Source organism: Chiloscyllium punctatum, chromosome 3 (genome assembly GCF_047496795.1).
Source record: "Chiloscyllium punctatum isolate Juve2018m chromosome 3, sChiPun1.3, whole genome shotgun sequence".
Classification (NCBI taxonomy): Eukaryota; Metazoa; Chordata; class Chondrichthyes; order Orectolobiformes; family Hemiscylliidae; genus Chiloscyllium; species Chiloscyllium punctatum.
In genome coordinates this window covers 13,880,514-13,898,033 of record NC_092741.1, presented here as the reverse complement: position 1 = coordinate 13,898,033, position 17,520 = coordinate 13,880,514, and the positions used below count along the sequence as shown (strand labels likewise).

At 40.0% G+C, this 17,520-nt stretch overlaps 1 protein-coding gene across 1 annotated transcript in view; it reads right to left on the bottom strand.

Moving 5' to 3' along the window:
• Positions 1-17,520, bottom strand: part of LOC140453945 (dynein axonemal heavy chain 8-like) — a 1,117,430-nt gene that overhangs the window by 534,192 nt on the left and 565,718 nt on the right. The window contains exon 36 of the mRNA XM_072548819.1: positions 4,106-4,305. Within this exon, the coding sequence (XP_072404920.1) occupies positions 4,106-4,305 (200 nt within the window). The remainder of the gene's footprint in view (positions 1-4,105; positions 4,306-17,520) is intronic.

The window sequence follows — 17,520 nt, the reverse complement described above, 5'->3', positions numbered from 1 at the left end:
AGATCGTGTTAGTGTGACAACTGTAATAGGGAAAATATACAGCATTTTATAAAGGAGACGATAACTGAACATTTGGCAGAGTCAACCTGGATTTGTGAAAGGGAAATCAGTTTGACAAAATTGTTGGGCATTTTTTGAGGATGTTATTTGTAATGTACAGAATGAAGAACCAATGGGATGTGGTCCATTTGGATTTTCAGAAGACTTGATAATGTCCCACACAAATTTGCAAATACGCTTAGAACATATGGGACTTGCGGATTATACTAGAATGGTTTGAGAACTGGTTAATCAACAGAAAGCAGAGTTGGAATAAACAGATAATTTTCAATATGGCAGGTTGTTGTGGGCAGGATACTGCAGGATCAGTACTAGGCCCACAACTGTTCACAATCTATGTAATTAGTTTAGATGTGGGGACCAATTGTAAAGTTTCAAAACTTGTCGAAACCAAACTGATTGGGAATATGAATTATGAGGAAGATGTGAAGAGTACTTCAAGAGGACTTGGACAGTCAAAGTCCTGTGGGCGGCACGGTGGCACAGTGGTTAGCACTGCTGCCTCACAGCGCCAGAGACCCGGGTTCAATTCCTGCCTCAGGCGACTGACTGTGTGGAGTTTGCACGTGTCTGCGTGGGTTTCCTCTGGGTGCTCCGGTTTCCTCCCACAGTCCAAAGATGTGCAGGTCAGGTGAATTGGCCATGCTAAATTGCCTGTAGTGTTAGGTAAGGGGTAAATGTAGGGGTATGGGTGGGCTACACTTCGGTAGGTCGGTGTGGACTTGTTGGGCTGAAGGGCCTGTTTCCACACTGTAATGTAAAAAAAAAGGGCTAGTAATGACAGATAGAATACAATGTGGATAAATATCAAGTTTTTTGGTAGAAAAAAACAGAAATGCAGACTATTTATTAGATGGCGAGAGTTTGGGAAGTGCACGTGTTGAAAAAGATCAGATTGTCCTTGTTTATTAGGCACCAGAAACTAGCATGCTGGCACAATAACCATTAGAAAGAGATTTTTCCACAACTTTGGATAAATTTCAGCTGCACTGGGATATCCATCTAGGAGAGAAAAGAGGCACAGCCAATTATGGAGCACATGCTTTCAGTACACATAACTGAATGCTGTCAGGGTATATATACTCTGTGCAGAATCCAGTGTCTTTAGCAGTTTCGTAATATCACATAAAGTGAATGACACTTGTTGTAAACTGACATCTATGTAATGAGAGTACCAGACAGAGGCCAAGGTGGATTATCCTCTCAGCATTTTTGTTTGAAGATTGCTGCAAATACTTTAGCTTTGTCATTTACACTAATGTGCTGAGTTTTCCCCATTAATGAGGATGTGAATATTTGTGGAACTACATATGAGTAGTTTAACTGGGAGAAAGTGAGCACTGTAGATGTTGGAGAACAGAGTCAAAGAGTGTGGTGCTGGAAAAGCACAGCCAGTCAAGCAGCATCTGAGGAGCAGGAGAAAGTCAACATTGCAAACATAAGCTCTTCATCAGGATTGAGGGAGTGACCCAAGGGGGCTGAGAGATAAATGGGAGGGGGGTGGGGCTGGGGTAAGGTAGCTGAGAATGCAATAGGTAGATTAAGTTGGGGGTGAAGGTGATAGGTCTCGAGAGAAGGGTGGAGCAGAAAGGTGGAAAGAAAGATGGAAGGGTAGGACAAGTCAAGAGGGTGGTGCCGAGTTGGAAGGTTGGATCTGGGATAAGGTGGAGGGAGGAGAAATGAGGAAATTGGTGAAATCCACATTGATCCTGTGTGGTTGGAGGGTCTCAAGGCAGAAGATGGGACATCCTTCGTCCTGGCTTCAGGTGGTAAGGGCTTGGTGCTAGGAGTAGTTTAATTGTCCACCTTGAATTGAATGGTTCTCCATTATAGAGGACTGTTAAGATTCAAATATATTGCCATGGATCTGAGGTCAAACTTAGATCAAATCAGGTAGGATTTTCACTCCAGAACATTAATGAAAGACAGACAGTTTTTTGAAACAACTGTTACATGGTCGCTATTCAACCAGCTTTATTGGATTTAAGTTTCAACATTTGGATAATGGTTTTACAATATATATTAATGACTTCTCAGACAAAAGAAAAAAATAAATTGCAGGAGGGATACAGACAATTTACAGAGAGATGTTGATAGACTAAGTCAATGGACAAAAAGTTAGCAAATGGACCATAATGTGGGAAAATGTGAAGTTGTTTATTTTGGAAAGCAGAACAAAAAAGATGGAGTATTATGGAAGTCAAGAAAAAGCTGCAGAAAGCTACAACTCAAAGGGAGTAGGGGTAATTGTACGTGAAACCCAGAAAGCTAGCCCAGGTGTAGCAGGTAATCAGGAAGTCAAATGGAATGTTGGTCCTTATTCCAAGGGGATTGGATAGAAGAGTAAGGATGGCTTATTGCAACCGTACAAGGTGCTGGTGAGACCACATCTGGCGATTTTGTCCTCTTATCTAAAAAAATATATTATTTCATTTGAGGCAGTTTGGAGCATGATCTCTGGTATGGAGGAATTGTCTGCTGAGCAAAGGTTCAACAGGTTGGAACACTACTGATTCAAATTTAGAAGAATGAGAGGTGATCTTATCAAGCCTTATAAGGGGCACAGAGGCTCAGTGGTTAGCACTGCTGCCTTTATCGCACCAGGGACATGGGTTTGATTCAACCCTCGGGCGACTGTCTGTGTGGATTTCCTCAGGGTGCTTTGGTTTCCTCGCACAATCCAAAGATGTGCGAATTAGGTGAATTGGCCATGCTACATTGCCCTTAGTGTTCAGGGATGTATAAGTTAGGTGCATAAATCAGGGGTAAATGTATGAAAATAGGGTCGGGGAATGAGTCTGGGTACATTACTCTTCGGAGGGTTAAGATTAGATTAGATTAGATTACTTACAGTGTGGAAACAGGCCCTTCGGCCCAACAAGTCCACACCGCCCCGCCGAAGCGTAACCCACCCATACCCCTACATGTACATCTACATCTACCCCTTACCTAACACTACGGGCAATTTAGCATGGCAATCCACCTAACCTGCACATCTTTGGACTGTGGGAGAAAACCAGAGCACCCAGAAGAAACCTATGCAGACATGGGGAGAATATGCAAGCGTCTCACAGACAGGCTACAACTGAACCAAGGTCCCTGGCACTGTGAGACAGCAGTGCTAAACACTGAGCTACCGTGCCGCCCCAACTGTGAGTGGCACAGAGTTCACTGTGCAGCTATGTGAAAGAGAAACCATTGCTCAAGCTGTTCTAGACAGGCATTGTAAGAAGATGGTATGGTTGTCTACATCAAAAGCTGTACATAGATTGTTTGGTTCTGTTGGTGAGGATTGTGGCTTGCATGTTATCATGGACTAGTCAGAGGATTACAACAAATTTATGAGCAACATTTGGTTTCCTTATTTAACAAAGAGTATAATTGCATTAGAGGTGATTCAAAGGAGATTTACTTGATTGATAGGTGGAATGAGAAGGTTTTTTTATGAGAAAATTGAACAGGTTGGGTCTGATTCCAGCGAAGTTTAGAAGACTGAGGCATGATTTGTTGAAGTGTTTGAGATCTGGAATGATCTTTACAAAGTGGACATGGAAAAGATTATTCCTTTTGTAGGAGACTCCAGATCTTGGAGACATTATTTTAAATGAGGGGTCACCTTTTTAAGACAGATGTGAAAAAAGTTTGGATTTTGGAACTCTGCCCTAGAAGGTGTGGTGATTTTTGAATATTTTTAAGAGGGCTGGATAAATAATTTCAGTTTAACATTACAAATTCTGCATACCTTCAAAAATATCATTTTAAAAATGATACAAAGAGATTTAAAAGGAACATATTTTGAGATTTTGGAACTCAATACCGGAATGCAGCACAGGAGTTTAAAGCAAGCGCTTTCAGTTAGAAGTGTCAAGTGACATAACTAGCAGCTGGGCACTCAGATGTCCAGGCTCTAATCTCTGAAAATCCCTACCTAAAGCATTTTCTTTTTTCTTAGAGCCAAAAGTCCCAAAAACTTTCTCAACCATCTTAACATTACCTCTATTAGTTTGCAAATTATTACTTTTTTGCTGTAATTTGCTGCTAGTACCTGTTACTAAGCAAAGAACTCAGTATCATTAAACTGTCCTCCATCAACATTATAATTTCTGCTGTCTCCAGTCCTTTTAGCAAGAGCTCGCCTCGATTCTTAAATGAAGAAAAACTGAGGGTCTGACTGGTCCAGATCTGCATCACTTGATTTAATTTTGCCTCAATGTCCTTCTCTTTCACAGAGGATATGCAGATATCCTAAAAAAAAACAAAATTATTGTATTTTTCACGATAAGACTAACAAAAAAAGTAAATTAAAACCTAAAAAATACTTTGACTAGTTGAAGAGTTAATGACAATATTTATTCCTGTTCAGGATGGGAGGGTGTACTCATATTTTGGAAAACAGGTTGACAGCTTGAAAAAGATTGTCAGCATGTTCAGAGGGGGTGGGAGAAGAGATTGTTGAGAAGCAGAGATATCTCAGAATTTGAAGGAGTTGAGACATTGAGGGTCCTGAATGTGAGCAGATCATGGAGAGACTGGGGGGGGGGGAGGCGGTGGGGAGGGGGCTAGGTGATAACAAACCATGTTGAATTGTAGTGTAAATGGATACATTTTACTGTGATATGCTGAAAAGACCTATTATACATCATCACAGGGAATTGTGCAATGTCACATTATCTTGTTTCCTCTTTCAACTTTGTGACAAGATGAAGTCACAATAAGATGTTAAGATGTTTCTTTAATAAAGTTTAAGTTCTCCCTTCCTCATCAGTTTCTACAAATATTTTTAGTAGCAGAACAAGACCAAGGATATTAATAAGGTGGCAGTGAGAAAGAAAGAATTTGCAACTGATGGAGAGGCCCAAGCAGCTCTCAGATCTCAGTGAAGCAAAAGCAAATCTGATGTGGTCCTGAAGATTTCCCACTGTATTGGGTTTCGCTGTGAACATGACCAGTGAGCTAATCAGTATATTATCATACATGATGGGCAGTTGCACAGACAATATCATATTCAGACAAGGAATTGTGATGTAGCTTTGTAGAATATTATTATTGGGAAGTTTGAAACTGAAAGTGGAGGAAAGATAGATTTTGGTTTTCAGTTCTGTGAATGTGACCTTTTTTAACAGAAATTTGAAAGTCATATTGAGCAATGAACTGAGGATATATTTTCCAAAAAGTCATGGGACTTAAATGAAATGACTCAATCAGCTCCCTGGGATATTAGCTGCTAAATATTTACAGAGTTGATTTTTATGATGCAGAAACAAATGATCAATGGCCAATAGTAGAATAGTAGTTTGAGTTCAGAAGAGAAGTCTTCCTTGCTGAAGAGTGCTTTTTTTTAGTTTACAGTATATTGAGAAATTTCGAGGCTATCATTGGGAAGAAATGTCTAGTCAATAAAGCTGTAAAGAAGTCTTCAAGCCATCAGAATTGCAAAATGGTTTTTAACTTCACTGAGATTGAAAGACTGTGAAGGATGTTGCAGGGAACTTGTTTTTTCTCTCTGTTTATGTTAGGATCTTTCTCAATTGTCGATGTTTGTAATTCTGTATGTTTGTGTTCAATTGATAACAGAATATTGGTAGCCTCGTATTCAGTGACTGAAAGCCATGATAACCAAAATGCATAAAACTTATAATCTATCAAATCAGGCTTCACTCTGAGATCTGACTTTTCCAGTAGAACCATCAGTTAGATCACAACAGGATTGATGAAGAAAAGGCAATGAACAAAGAAGGAATAAAACCATTTGACCCCACTGTCAATCTGTGAAAAAGAAGCATTGATAAGTTAGTTGAGTGTTCATAGTGACAGGGGAAGTTTGATACATCTATCAATGATCTATACTTGTGAAATTGGCATCTTAAAAGAAGGACCAATGAGTTTTTTTTGGAGTCCGAGGTGATTAAGTTTAGACAGACCACTTGTAGTCATTAGATAGTATAGCCTGAACTTTCAGATGAGTAGGCACACTGGGGTCAGAAGAAAACTGATTGGTGTTTTAGAGTGGCAAGGAGACCCATAACCTGTATCCCCAAAATAACTGACCTTGTGGAGTATTTTAAATTTAAAAACAGAGATACATCTGTACAAGAATAAGTCAGGCATGATTAAGAACCCAAAACTTAACAGGAGAATGAGGTGACAATCTTACAATTCTTTTGATTTTTGTCATCATAACACATTGTTGTTGACGACGGTGATCCTCAATCCAGCAGCCAGTCAGTTGGACCTAGGTTCTGGCTTGAGTTGGATGCTTTTATTTTCAATCATTTTGTGCTGGCTTCTTTCACTCATAAAGGGAGAAAGATAAAGAAGTCTGGCTTCCCTGTAACTTTTGGATGCCTTAGTATCATTTGTCTCTTCTCGTTTCTGACAAAATGATACAAAGCAGTTGCTACGCAATTTCTTTTCAACCAAAAGTCACCTTGTTTGGTGCCTGCAAAGATAGCAGATACGCTGATCGTAATCTTCCAAACATTAAGGGGTAGGGTTTGGGATTGATTGGAAGCTCTTCACAGGGTCATTGTTGACTCGATTCTATGCTTCTACATTGTAGAGATTCTATGATTCAATGAAAGTGATTGCAGTATCGCCAGGTTTGCAGATGATACAAAAATAGGTGGGAAGATAAGTAATGAAGATGACACAGAGAATCTGCAGAAGGAAATAGAGTCATTCCTCTGTGAGGATTCGATTCCTGAAAACTCCCATGAATGATGAATTCACGAGTGCAGAGCTTAATATCTTATGGTAAAAATAGGATTAGGTTTCAGATCTCAAGATCATGACTTTTCACCTATTAATTGTTGGCTTTTTTTAAGGTTAAAAAAACACATATACTCGTGTATCGGTCAATCTCATGTATAAATCGATCCATTATTTTGGCCCAAAAATCTGCTATTTTCCATATACCTCATGTATATGTTGACCCTAATTTTTCAGAGGCCTCTTCCTGACCATATATGTAGCCATTAAGGACATGATTTGCACACTTTTGTTTCAAATGTAATACCTGCATCATCACACATTACACATGCCAGTATATATTTGTGCAATGTGATTTTCAAATAGTTAAATTGAATGTTGATAACCATACTATATTGTATATATATTGTATATATTTATTTATGTAATATTTACATACAAATATTTGACCTGTGCATGCAAATATCTACGGTACCTTATAGCAACCCTCAACCTTGTTTTCCTGCTGTGGCCTCAGTTTATTAGAAGTGGGTGTCATGTACAGTTGTGATCTGAACTTATTGTAAAACTCTCCCAAATTTTTCTGACAAAATGGCATCACGAAGAAACAGGTATACAGCACAGTTTAAACTAAAAGTTGTTGAAGTTGCAGAGAAGCACAACAATAAATAGCATAGCTGCAAGGGAGTTCTGAGTTTCTGAAAAACTTAGAACATTACAGCGCAGGACAGACCCTTCAGCCCTCGATGTTCAAGATTGAAGGAAAAAAGCTACACAGTTAAATGGTATGCCAAAACAGAAGTATGCCAATCGAGGAAAGCTGAACAAATGGCCACAACTTGAAGACAAGATTACTGACTGGATAATTCAGTGTCATCAGAACAGAAGCATAGTGACTCAACAACGTATAAGAACATGCATCAAAAAAGAAGCAAAAAATGATGGGTTCAATGATTTCAAAGCCAGTGCTGGACGGTGCAGTACGTTTATGAAAAGGCATTATTTAGTGCTGAGACAGAAAACCAAGATTGCCCAACATCTACCAGCAGAACTTAATGATAAATTAATTGGGTTCCATCACTTTGTAATCAGAAGTTGGAAGAAAAATGGGTACAGGCTTTCATGCATCGGCGACATGGACAACACCCCCAATGAACTTTGATGTGCCAGGGAACAGAACATGGACAAGATTGGAGCAAAAACAGTTTTGGTTAATATGAACTTGCCCATAAAAACAGTTGATTCACTATGGTACTTGGTTGTATGGCAGATAGAACAATATTAAAGCCTATGGTGATTTTTAAGCGGAAAACTCAGCCCAGAAAGAAATTTCTGAAAGGCATTGTTGACCTCATCCATGAAAAATGGTGGATGGATGAAGGTGGCTGCAAGACTTGGATTAGGGAGGTCTGGAATATGCAACCAGGTGGACTTAGACAGGAAAAAAAGCTTACTGGTGTATCCAGATCACACAGAGTGAAAAGTGTTGTCAGTGAACTTCAAGCTAAGAACACTGACATTGCAATGATTCCTGGAAGCCTTATGAGCATGGTGCAGCTACTGGATGTTATCACCAATAAACCTTTTAAGGACATAGTATGAAGAAATGGATGCAAGAAGGAGGGAAAAGCTTTGCAAAGGGTGACAACATGCATGGTCCCTTACTTGCAACTGTATATGAGTGAATTGCTGAGTTGACATGAAAACTGAAATTATTATGAAGGTCTTCAAAAAAATGTCGAAATTCTAATACCAAAAGAGAAAATGCTGGAAAATCTCAGCAGGTCTGGCAGCATCTGTAAGGAGAGAAAAGAGCTGACGTTTCGAGTCGAACTGACCCTTTGTCAAAGCGAAATTCTAATGTTTTATATGATATGGCGGATGACTATTTACAGTCCAATGGAAGCGATGAAAAATCAATTGAATGATCCCCTTGATAGTACAGATGAAGACGATCTATACGATGATATGTTTGACCCAGATGACTGGAATGAATTATTCAGTGGTGCAACTGATAAGGACAGTGAATTTGAAGTATTCTAATGGACTTTTGCATGTACCAGTAACTTTTGTTTTAAGCAGCTATTCCATAATATTTGTGACATATGATGAGAAGAGTTTTTTGCTGTGAATATCAGTTTTTTTATGTAAATTGCTTATTGTATATTATTCACAATTCCATGCGGTCTTATTCTAATAACATACTATCAGTCTTTTCTTTTAGTTTTTATTGTTTTTATTCCATGAATTGTGTGTTGTACAAATACCTCCAGGAGATGGCCTGACTATCTGCTGGTATGCCTATTAACTTTTATACATATGTGTAGACCTATATGCACTTTCAGGTACTGGTAACTGGAATATGGTATGATAGTACCGTTCTACTGTGGCAGGCAGAATGGAGACAGTTATTTTGAGGATAAATATTCAATAATGGCCATAATACTTTTACCTTATGTTGTTTATTATTTTATAGAGATATGGCTCTTGTTTGTCCATTTTTTGACTCCTGCCAAGCATGAATTTCATCCCCCCGAAAACAACACCTTGTGCATAAGTTGACCCCCTAATTTCAGCTTAAAAGACGGTCTTCAAAACTCAACAAGTATATATGGTAATAAATGTTGATGACAATATGTTAATACTAAAACCAAATATGGTTTTGTAATCTAAGAGAATGACAGTAATCATGTAGAAAGCGTACAATATCCATAAAGTCAGCAGCTTAAGTGACAAACTATAACTAACATAACACAGCATAGTCTACCCTAGGACTCCAGCCAGCAAGTATTGTTTTCTATCCAGAACACCTTTTCAGTCAGTACAGTTTTCTTTAATGAATGCTTTTTCATTACTATATACACATTTCTTTACCCACCATTCATCATCACCAAATATATTGACCACTTTACCATTAGAATACAGCCTTTTCTTTTGTCAATAGTTTTCACATTTTGTAACCTTAAAATGGGAATCATCATGAGAACACAAATGGCACAAGTGTGAGAGTGGGATGCGCAAAACAATTTTAGTGAGACAAAGCAAGAGAAGGCAGAGGGATGGAGTTGTTGAATGTATCCAACTGTGGGTTAGGAGGCAGTGGTGGGCAAGTGGGAATCCATATTTACATTTGCTTCATCAGATTTGTCGTAAGGCAGTAAGGTTGCCCACTGCACGCTGCTTAAGATTATTTTTAGGTTGCTGTGAAAGTGGTCATGGATATATGTTTTTTGCCAGTGGCTATAATAAATTGGCTACTTATTTTTTGTCATGAATTGGCAAATTTGCACTCATTTATTTCACAGATACAGAGGAATGACACTAGACAGGTTACGCGAGTGGGAAAAAAAAACTTTGCAGGTGGCAAATAACTAAGTTTGGATGGAAGAATAGAGCAGCTGAATTTTATTTAAAACAGGAAAGACTGCATTAAACTATGAAACAGATGGATTTGGGACTCCTTGACCAAAATCACAAAAAGCTTGCACCCAAATTCAGCGAGTAATATGGAAGACAAATAGAATTTTGGTCAAAGGGATGGAAAATAAAAGTATGAGGGTTTTGCTAAAAAAATACTTGTGTCTAGATAGTGTGGTGCTGGAAAAGCACAGCAGGTCAGGCAGCATCCGAGGAGCAGGAAAATCGATGTTTCGGGCAAAAGCCCTTCATCAGGAATCAAGGCGGGATTATGCAGAGTGGAGAGATAAATGAGAGGGGGGTGGGGGTGGGGAGAAAGTAGCATAGAGTACAATAGGTGAATGGGGGTGGGGATGGAGGTGATAGGTCAGAGAGGAGGGTGGAGTGAATAGGTGGAAAGGAAGATAGGCAGGTAGGACAGGTCATGGGCAAGACATATGACATATGGGCAAGATGAGGAGATATGTACCTCTCAAGGACTATTGTCAGAAAAGGTGCTAGTAACATAAATTCACAGTGAGACAAGAAGTGGTCAGTTATGTAAAGTGAGGTTAGAGTATCCAGTGAAGAGTGGACAGGTTGTGGTAGGAGTACTGTATAAACTCAGCTCCAGGAATACAATTGCCCTTGCAAATGATAGCTGATTCACAGGTAAAGCACTGCCTACTGTGGTTGAAAAGCCAGTGGAAACACAAGAAATGAACTATTGCAGGAAGCATATTCTAGGATTTTTCCTGACCATGTAGTAACGAGGTCACAAACTCGCCAGTTGAAACAGGAGAGATCAAAGAGTACAGGTAAAAAAGTTGAAATGGAATTAGCAGAGACCCTGTTTGATCAGATGGTTGACACAAACCAGGAACAGATAGGTGACAAAGCAGACATCTTTAACTCAGATAAATTGAATGAGTTACAGAGGAAAGATGAAAATTTAAAGCAATTGTATCAAAAGACATACAGAGAAAAATAATCTGAATGTATCCCTTAGTGTTATTATCTTAAAAGTGATGTCTTAATGAGGAAATGGAGACCATCACATATTCAGGCAAATGAGAAATGGGCAGAAGTTCATCAAGTCGTATTGCTAGTGGGTGATCAAAAGGAGATGTTGTATGAGCTACCACTACAAGGTCATTTAGGAGTCAGCAAAACTCAAGCTAAAATACAAAAACATTTCACTGGCCTGGACTGCACAAAGATGAAGCTGAATGTTTTCTGACTTGTCATACATGTCAGGGAATTGGAAAACCACAGGCAGTAATAAAACCCACGTCTTTAATACCTATTTCTGCACTTAAGGAACCTTTCATGAGAATCTTATTGATTGCGTATGACCCCTACCTAAAATAAAAAGCGGGAATCAGAATTTGTTAACAATAATGGAGGTGTCCACTAGATTTCCAGAGGCCTCAACAACAATGTTGTTGAAGAGAATACTGAGATACAAGCTATTAGACTAGACAGGATTGAGGTTCATAAGGAGGAGGTGTTAGCAATTCTGGAAAGTGTAAAAACAGATAAGTCCCCTGGGCCAGATAGGATTTATACTAGGACTGTCTGGGAAGCTAGTGAGGAAATTGCAGAGCCTTTGGCTTTGATCTTCGTGTTGTCATTGTCTATAGAAGACTGGAGGATAGCAAATGTAGTCCCCTTGTTCAAGACGGGGAGTAGAGACAACTCTTGTAATTATAGACCAGTGAATCTTACTTTGGTTGTGGGTAAAGTGTTGGAAAGGGTTATAAGAGAAGGAATTTATAATAATCTAGAAAGGAATAATTTGATTAGGGATAGTCAACACAGTTTTGTGAAGGGTTGGTCGTGCCTCACAAACCTTATTTAGTTCTTTGACAAGGTGACCAAACAGGTAGATGAGAGTAAAGTGGTTGATGTGGTGTATATGGATTTGATGAAGTTCTCCACGGTAGGCTATTGCAGAAAATACAGAGGCATGGGACTGAGGGTGATTTGGTGGTTTGGATCAGAAATAGGGTAGTTGTAAGAAGACAGAGGGTGGTAGTTGATGGGAAATGTTCGTGCTGGAGTTAGTTACGAGCGGTGTACCGCAAGGATCTATTTTGGGGCCACTTCCGTTTGTCATTTTTATAAATTACCTTGATAAGGGATGGTTTAGTAAATTTGTGAATGACACCAGGGTCAGTGGAGTTGTGGACAGTGCCAAAGGATGTTGCAGGTTACAATGGAACATAGATAAGCTGCAGAGCTGGGTTGAGAGGTGGCAAATGTAGTCTTATGTGGAAAAGTGTGAGGTGACTCACTTCGGAAGGAGTAACAGGAATACAGAGTACTGGGCTAATGGTAAAATTCTTGGTAGTGTGGATGAGCAGAGAGATCTCGGTGTCCATGTGCATAAATCCCTGAAAGTTGCCACCCAGGTTGATAGGATTGTTAAGAAAGCATGCGGTGTATTAGTTTTTATTGGTAGAGGGATTGAATTTCAGAGCCATGAAATCATGTTGCAGCTGTACAAAACTCTTGTACCGCTCCACTTGGAGTATTGCATACAGTTCTGGTGACCACATTATAGGAAGGAGGTGGAAGCATTGGAAAGGGTGCAGGTAGGATATCGCCTAGTATGGATGGAAGATCTTCTAAGCAAAGATTGAAGGACATGAGGCTGTTTTCGTTAGAGAGAAGAAGGTTGAGAGGTGACTTAATAGAGACACACAAGATGATGAGAGGATTTGATAGAGTGGACAGTGTGAGACCTTTTCCTCAGATGGTGATAGGTAGCACAAGGGGACAAAGCTTTAAATTGAGGGGTGATAAATATAGGACAGATATCAGAGGTAGGTTCTTTATTCAGAGAGTAGTAGAGGCATGGAATGTTTAGATAAGATTCCCTACAGTGTGGAAACAGGCCCTTCAGCTCAACCAGTCCACACTGACCCTCCAAAGAGTAACCCATCCAGACCCATTTCCCTCTATGGGCAATTTAGCGTGGCCAATTCACCTGACCTGCACATCTTTGGACTGTGGGAGGAAACAGGAGCACCCAGAGGAAACCCACGCAGATACAGGGAGAATGTGCAAACTCTACACAGACAGTCGCCTCAGGCTGGAATTGAACCTAGGACCCTGGTGCTGTGAGGCAGCAGTGCTAACCACTGAGCCAATTTAAAAATGGCAGGGGTTTGTGGGTATAATTGAGGACACAGTACAGAGGTTCATCCCCAAGAAAAGAAGGATTATCCGGGGAGGGATTAGACAGCCATGGCTGACAAAGGAAGTCAGGAAATGTATCAAAGAAAAAGAAAGATCCTATAAAGTGGCCAAGAGCACTGGGAAAGCAGAAGATTGAGAAGGCTCCAAAAACAAACAGAGGATAACAAAGAGAGAAATAAGGAAGGAGAGGATCAAATATGAAGGTAGGCTAACCAGTAATATTAGAAATGATAGTAAAAGTTTCTTTCAATACATAAGAAACAAATGACAGGCAAAAGTAGACATTGGGCCACTTCAAACTGATGCTGGAAGCCTAGTGATGGGAGATAAGGAAATAGCTGGAGAACTTAATAAGTACTTTGCGTCAGTCTTCACTGTGGAAGACATGAGTAATATCCCAACAATTAAAGGGAGTCAGGGGGCTGAGTTGATTATGGTTGCCATTACAAAAGGGATAGTGCTATAAAAGTTAAAAGGTCTTAAAATTGACAAATCTCCTGGCCCCGATGGGCTACATCCTAGAATTCTGAGGGAGGTGGCTGAGGAAATAGCGGAGGCGTTAGTTGAGATCTTTCAAAAGTCACTGGAGTCAGGGAAAGTCCCGGATGATTGGAAGATCGCTGTTGTAACCTCATTGTTCAAGAAAGGATCAAGACAAAAGATGGAAAATTATAGGCCACTTAGCCTAACCTCGGTTGTTGGTAAAATTCTAGAATCCATCATTAAGGATGAGGTTTCTAAATTCTTGGAAGAGCGGGGTCGGATTAGAACAAGTCAACATGGATTTAGTAAGGGGAGGTCGTGCCTGACAAACCTGTTAGAATTCTTTGAAGAGGTGACAAGTAGGTTAGACCAGGGAAACTCAGTGGATGTGGTCTATCTAGACTTCCAAAAGGCCTTTGATAAGGTGCCACACGGGAGGCTGCTGAGTAAGGTGAGGGCCAAGGTATTCGAGGTGAGCTACTGGCATGGATTGAGGACTGGCTGTCTGACAGAAGGCAGAGAGTTGGGATAAGAGGTTGTTTTCAAAACGGCAGCCGGTGACATGCGGTGTCCAGCAGGGTTCAGTGTTGGGGCCGCAGCTGTTCACGTTATATATTAATGAACTGGATGAAGGGACTGGGGGAGTTCTAGCAAAGTTTGCCGATGATACGAAGATAGGTGGACAGGCAGGTAGTACTAAGGATGTGGGGAGGCTGCAGAAGGATCTAGACAGTTTGAGAGAGTGGTCCAGGAAATGGCTTATGAAGTTCAATGTGAGCAAATGCGTGGTCTTGCACTTTGGAAAAAAGAATACAAGCATGGACTACTTTCTAAATGGTGAGAAAATTCACAAAGCCAAAGTACAAAGGGATCTGGGAGTGTTAGTCGAAGATTCTCTAAAGGTTGAATCCGTGATTAAGAAAGTGAATGCAATGTTGTCACTTATCTCAAGATGGTTGGAATATAAAAGCAGCAATGTGCTACTGAGATTTTATAAAGCTCTGGTTAGGCCCCATTTGGAGTACTGTGTCCAGTCTTGGGCCCCACACCTCAGGAGGGACATACTGGTACTGGAGCGTGTCCAGCGGAGATTCACACGGATGATCCCTGGAATGGTAGGTCTAACATATGAGGAACGGCTGAGGATCCTAGGATTGTACTCATTGGAGTTTAGAAGGTTAAGGGGAGATCTAATAGAAACTTACAAGATAATACATGGATTGGAAAGGGTGGACACTAAGAAATTGTTTCCATTAGGCGAGGAGACCAGGACCCGTGGACACAGCCTTAAAATGAGAGGGGGTCAATTCAGAACAGAAATGCGGAGACATTTCTTCAGCCAGAGAGTGGTAGGCCTGTGGAATTCATTGCCGCAGAGTGCAGTGGAGGCCGGGACACTAAATGCCTTAAAGGCAGAGATTGATAAATTCGTGATATCACAAGGAATTAAGGGCTACGGGGAGAATGCGGGTAAGTGGAGTTGAAATGCCCATCAGCCATGATTAAATGGCAGAGTGGACTCGATGGGCTGAATGGCCTTACTTCCACTCCTATGTCTTATGGGGTTATGGTTCTGCCTGAAACAGTAATAGACTCGCCAACTTTAAGGGCATTTAAATGGTCATTGGATAAACATATGGATGATAATGGAATAGTGTAAGTTAGATGGACTTCAGATTGTTTTCACAGGTTGGTGCAACATCAAGGGCCGAAGGGCCTGCAATGCACCGTAATGTTCTATGTTCAATGCTTCATTATGCAATATCACAGCTAAAAGGATTGTCGAGGAGTTATTCAAATTTTTCACTGAATACATACTACCCACAGAAGTATAATCAGATCAAGGGTCAAACATTACATCAAAAGTACTCAAGGAAATTATGGACAGCTTAGGAGCACATCAGGCATTAAAGACCGTGTTGAGGGCTTATAGTCAAGACTATCCACATGATTGAGATAAGGGAAATGTGATTTTTCTTTTTGCGATCACTGTACCAAATGAATTGACCAAATTCAATCCATTTGAATTAGCTTTTGGACATGAAGTGACAGGACCACCAAAATTGGTTAAGGAGAAATTGATAAGTCAGCATTCAGAGACAATATATCTGGACTATGTCAAATCTTTGGGACGATTAAATAGAGCAGGAAAGTTAGCTGGACAAATTTCACAGCATACAATGAAACAGGAAGCAGATAAGAAATCAAAAACTCACAATGTTGCTATCAGGGATAAGGTTACTTCCAGTGATAGGTGAACCTTTAAAAGCAAGGTTTAGTGGATTTTATCAAGTTAAAAGGAAATTGAGTGCAGTGACAATTGATAAGGACTCCACACAAAAAGAAATCTCACAGTGTGTCTTGTGAATGTGATTAAAAAATATCTTAACAGGTAAGGAAATTCAAAGGAGACTTGTTATTGGTTACAGTACAGAGGGAAGAGCTAAGTTCAGAATATTTTGAATTGGACATTCCTCAAATTAAGATGGACATTGAGAAAGTTGTTAAAAATTGGGATAAATTAGTGAGTTACCTTCCAGAGGAAAATCAAAAATGACCTGAAAGAGTTACTGCTACCGCATGGGGAGATATGTGGAAATAAGCTGGGAAGTACTAACCTAATTATGCATGATGTAGATATAGGAGTTGCTGTTCTGATTAAGTAACATCCTTATAGGCATACCTTCTAAGTTGGTGCAGATTCAAAAGGAGAATGCAAGCTCCAAGGTTATACAATCAAAGTGAGTTACAGTGACTGGAGCTCATCCCCAGTAATGGTGCCAAAACCAGATGGCACCCAATCATTATGTGTGCACTATCGCAAAATCAATGCAGTTACAAAGACTGATGCATATCTGATTCTGCTTTTGGACGACTGTTGAAAAGGTGGGATAAGCGACTTGCATTTCTAAGTTTGACTTATTCAGAGGAAACTTGCAGGTACGTTTGTCAGAGAGAGAGAGAAGGCAATTTCAGCTTTTCTAATGCTGATGGACTATATCAGTTAAGAGTCATGCCATTTGGTATGACAATGCGCCAGCTACATTTCAGAGACTAGCCAATAAAGTCATTGTCGGAGTACCCAACTGTGTCATATATATTGTTGACCTGGTGATTTTTAGTCACAAATGGAAGGAACATTTGCAACATTTATCAGACTTGTTTGATCAATTTCAGGAAGCATGCTTGGTGCCTAGCTAACAGTGCATTTGCCAAAGCCTGAGTAACCTTTCTGGGCCATATTATTGGACATGGACAAGTGGCCCCAAGGAATGCAAAAACAAAGGCAATTGAAGAGTTTGTCATACCATTGATAAAAAGAGCAAAGCTACAATTCCTGGAATTGAGTGTATTTTATCGAAAATCTGTGCTAGATTTTATCAGTGTGGCTGCTCCACTTGTTTACTCCTAAAGAAAGGCAAGAAGTTTCACTGGGCAGTGGACTGTCAGAAGACATTTGACAGCCTGAAAGCTGTTTTAACCACTGCCACACTATTACTCAGACATAATTACGTGAAGCCATTCAAAGTGGTTATTGATGCAAGTGATGTGGGTGTCAGTGCTATGCTCTTGCAGGAAGACGATGAGAAGGTAGAAAGACCTATTGGGTATTTCTCCAGAAAATTGAGCATTCATCAGCAAAAATATTCAACAGCTAAGAATCAAACT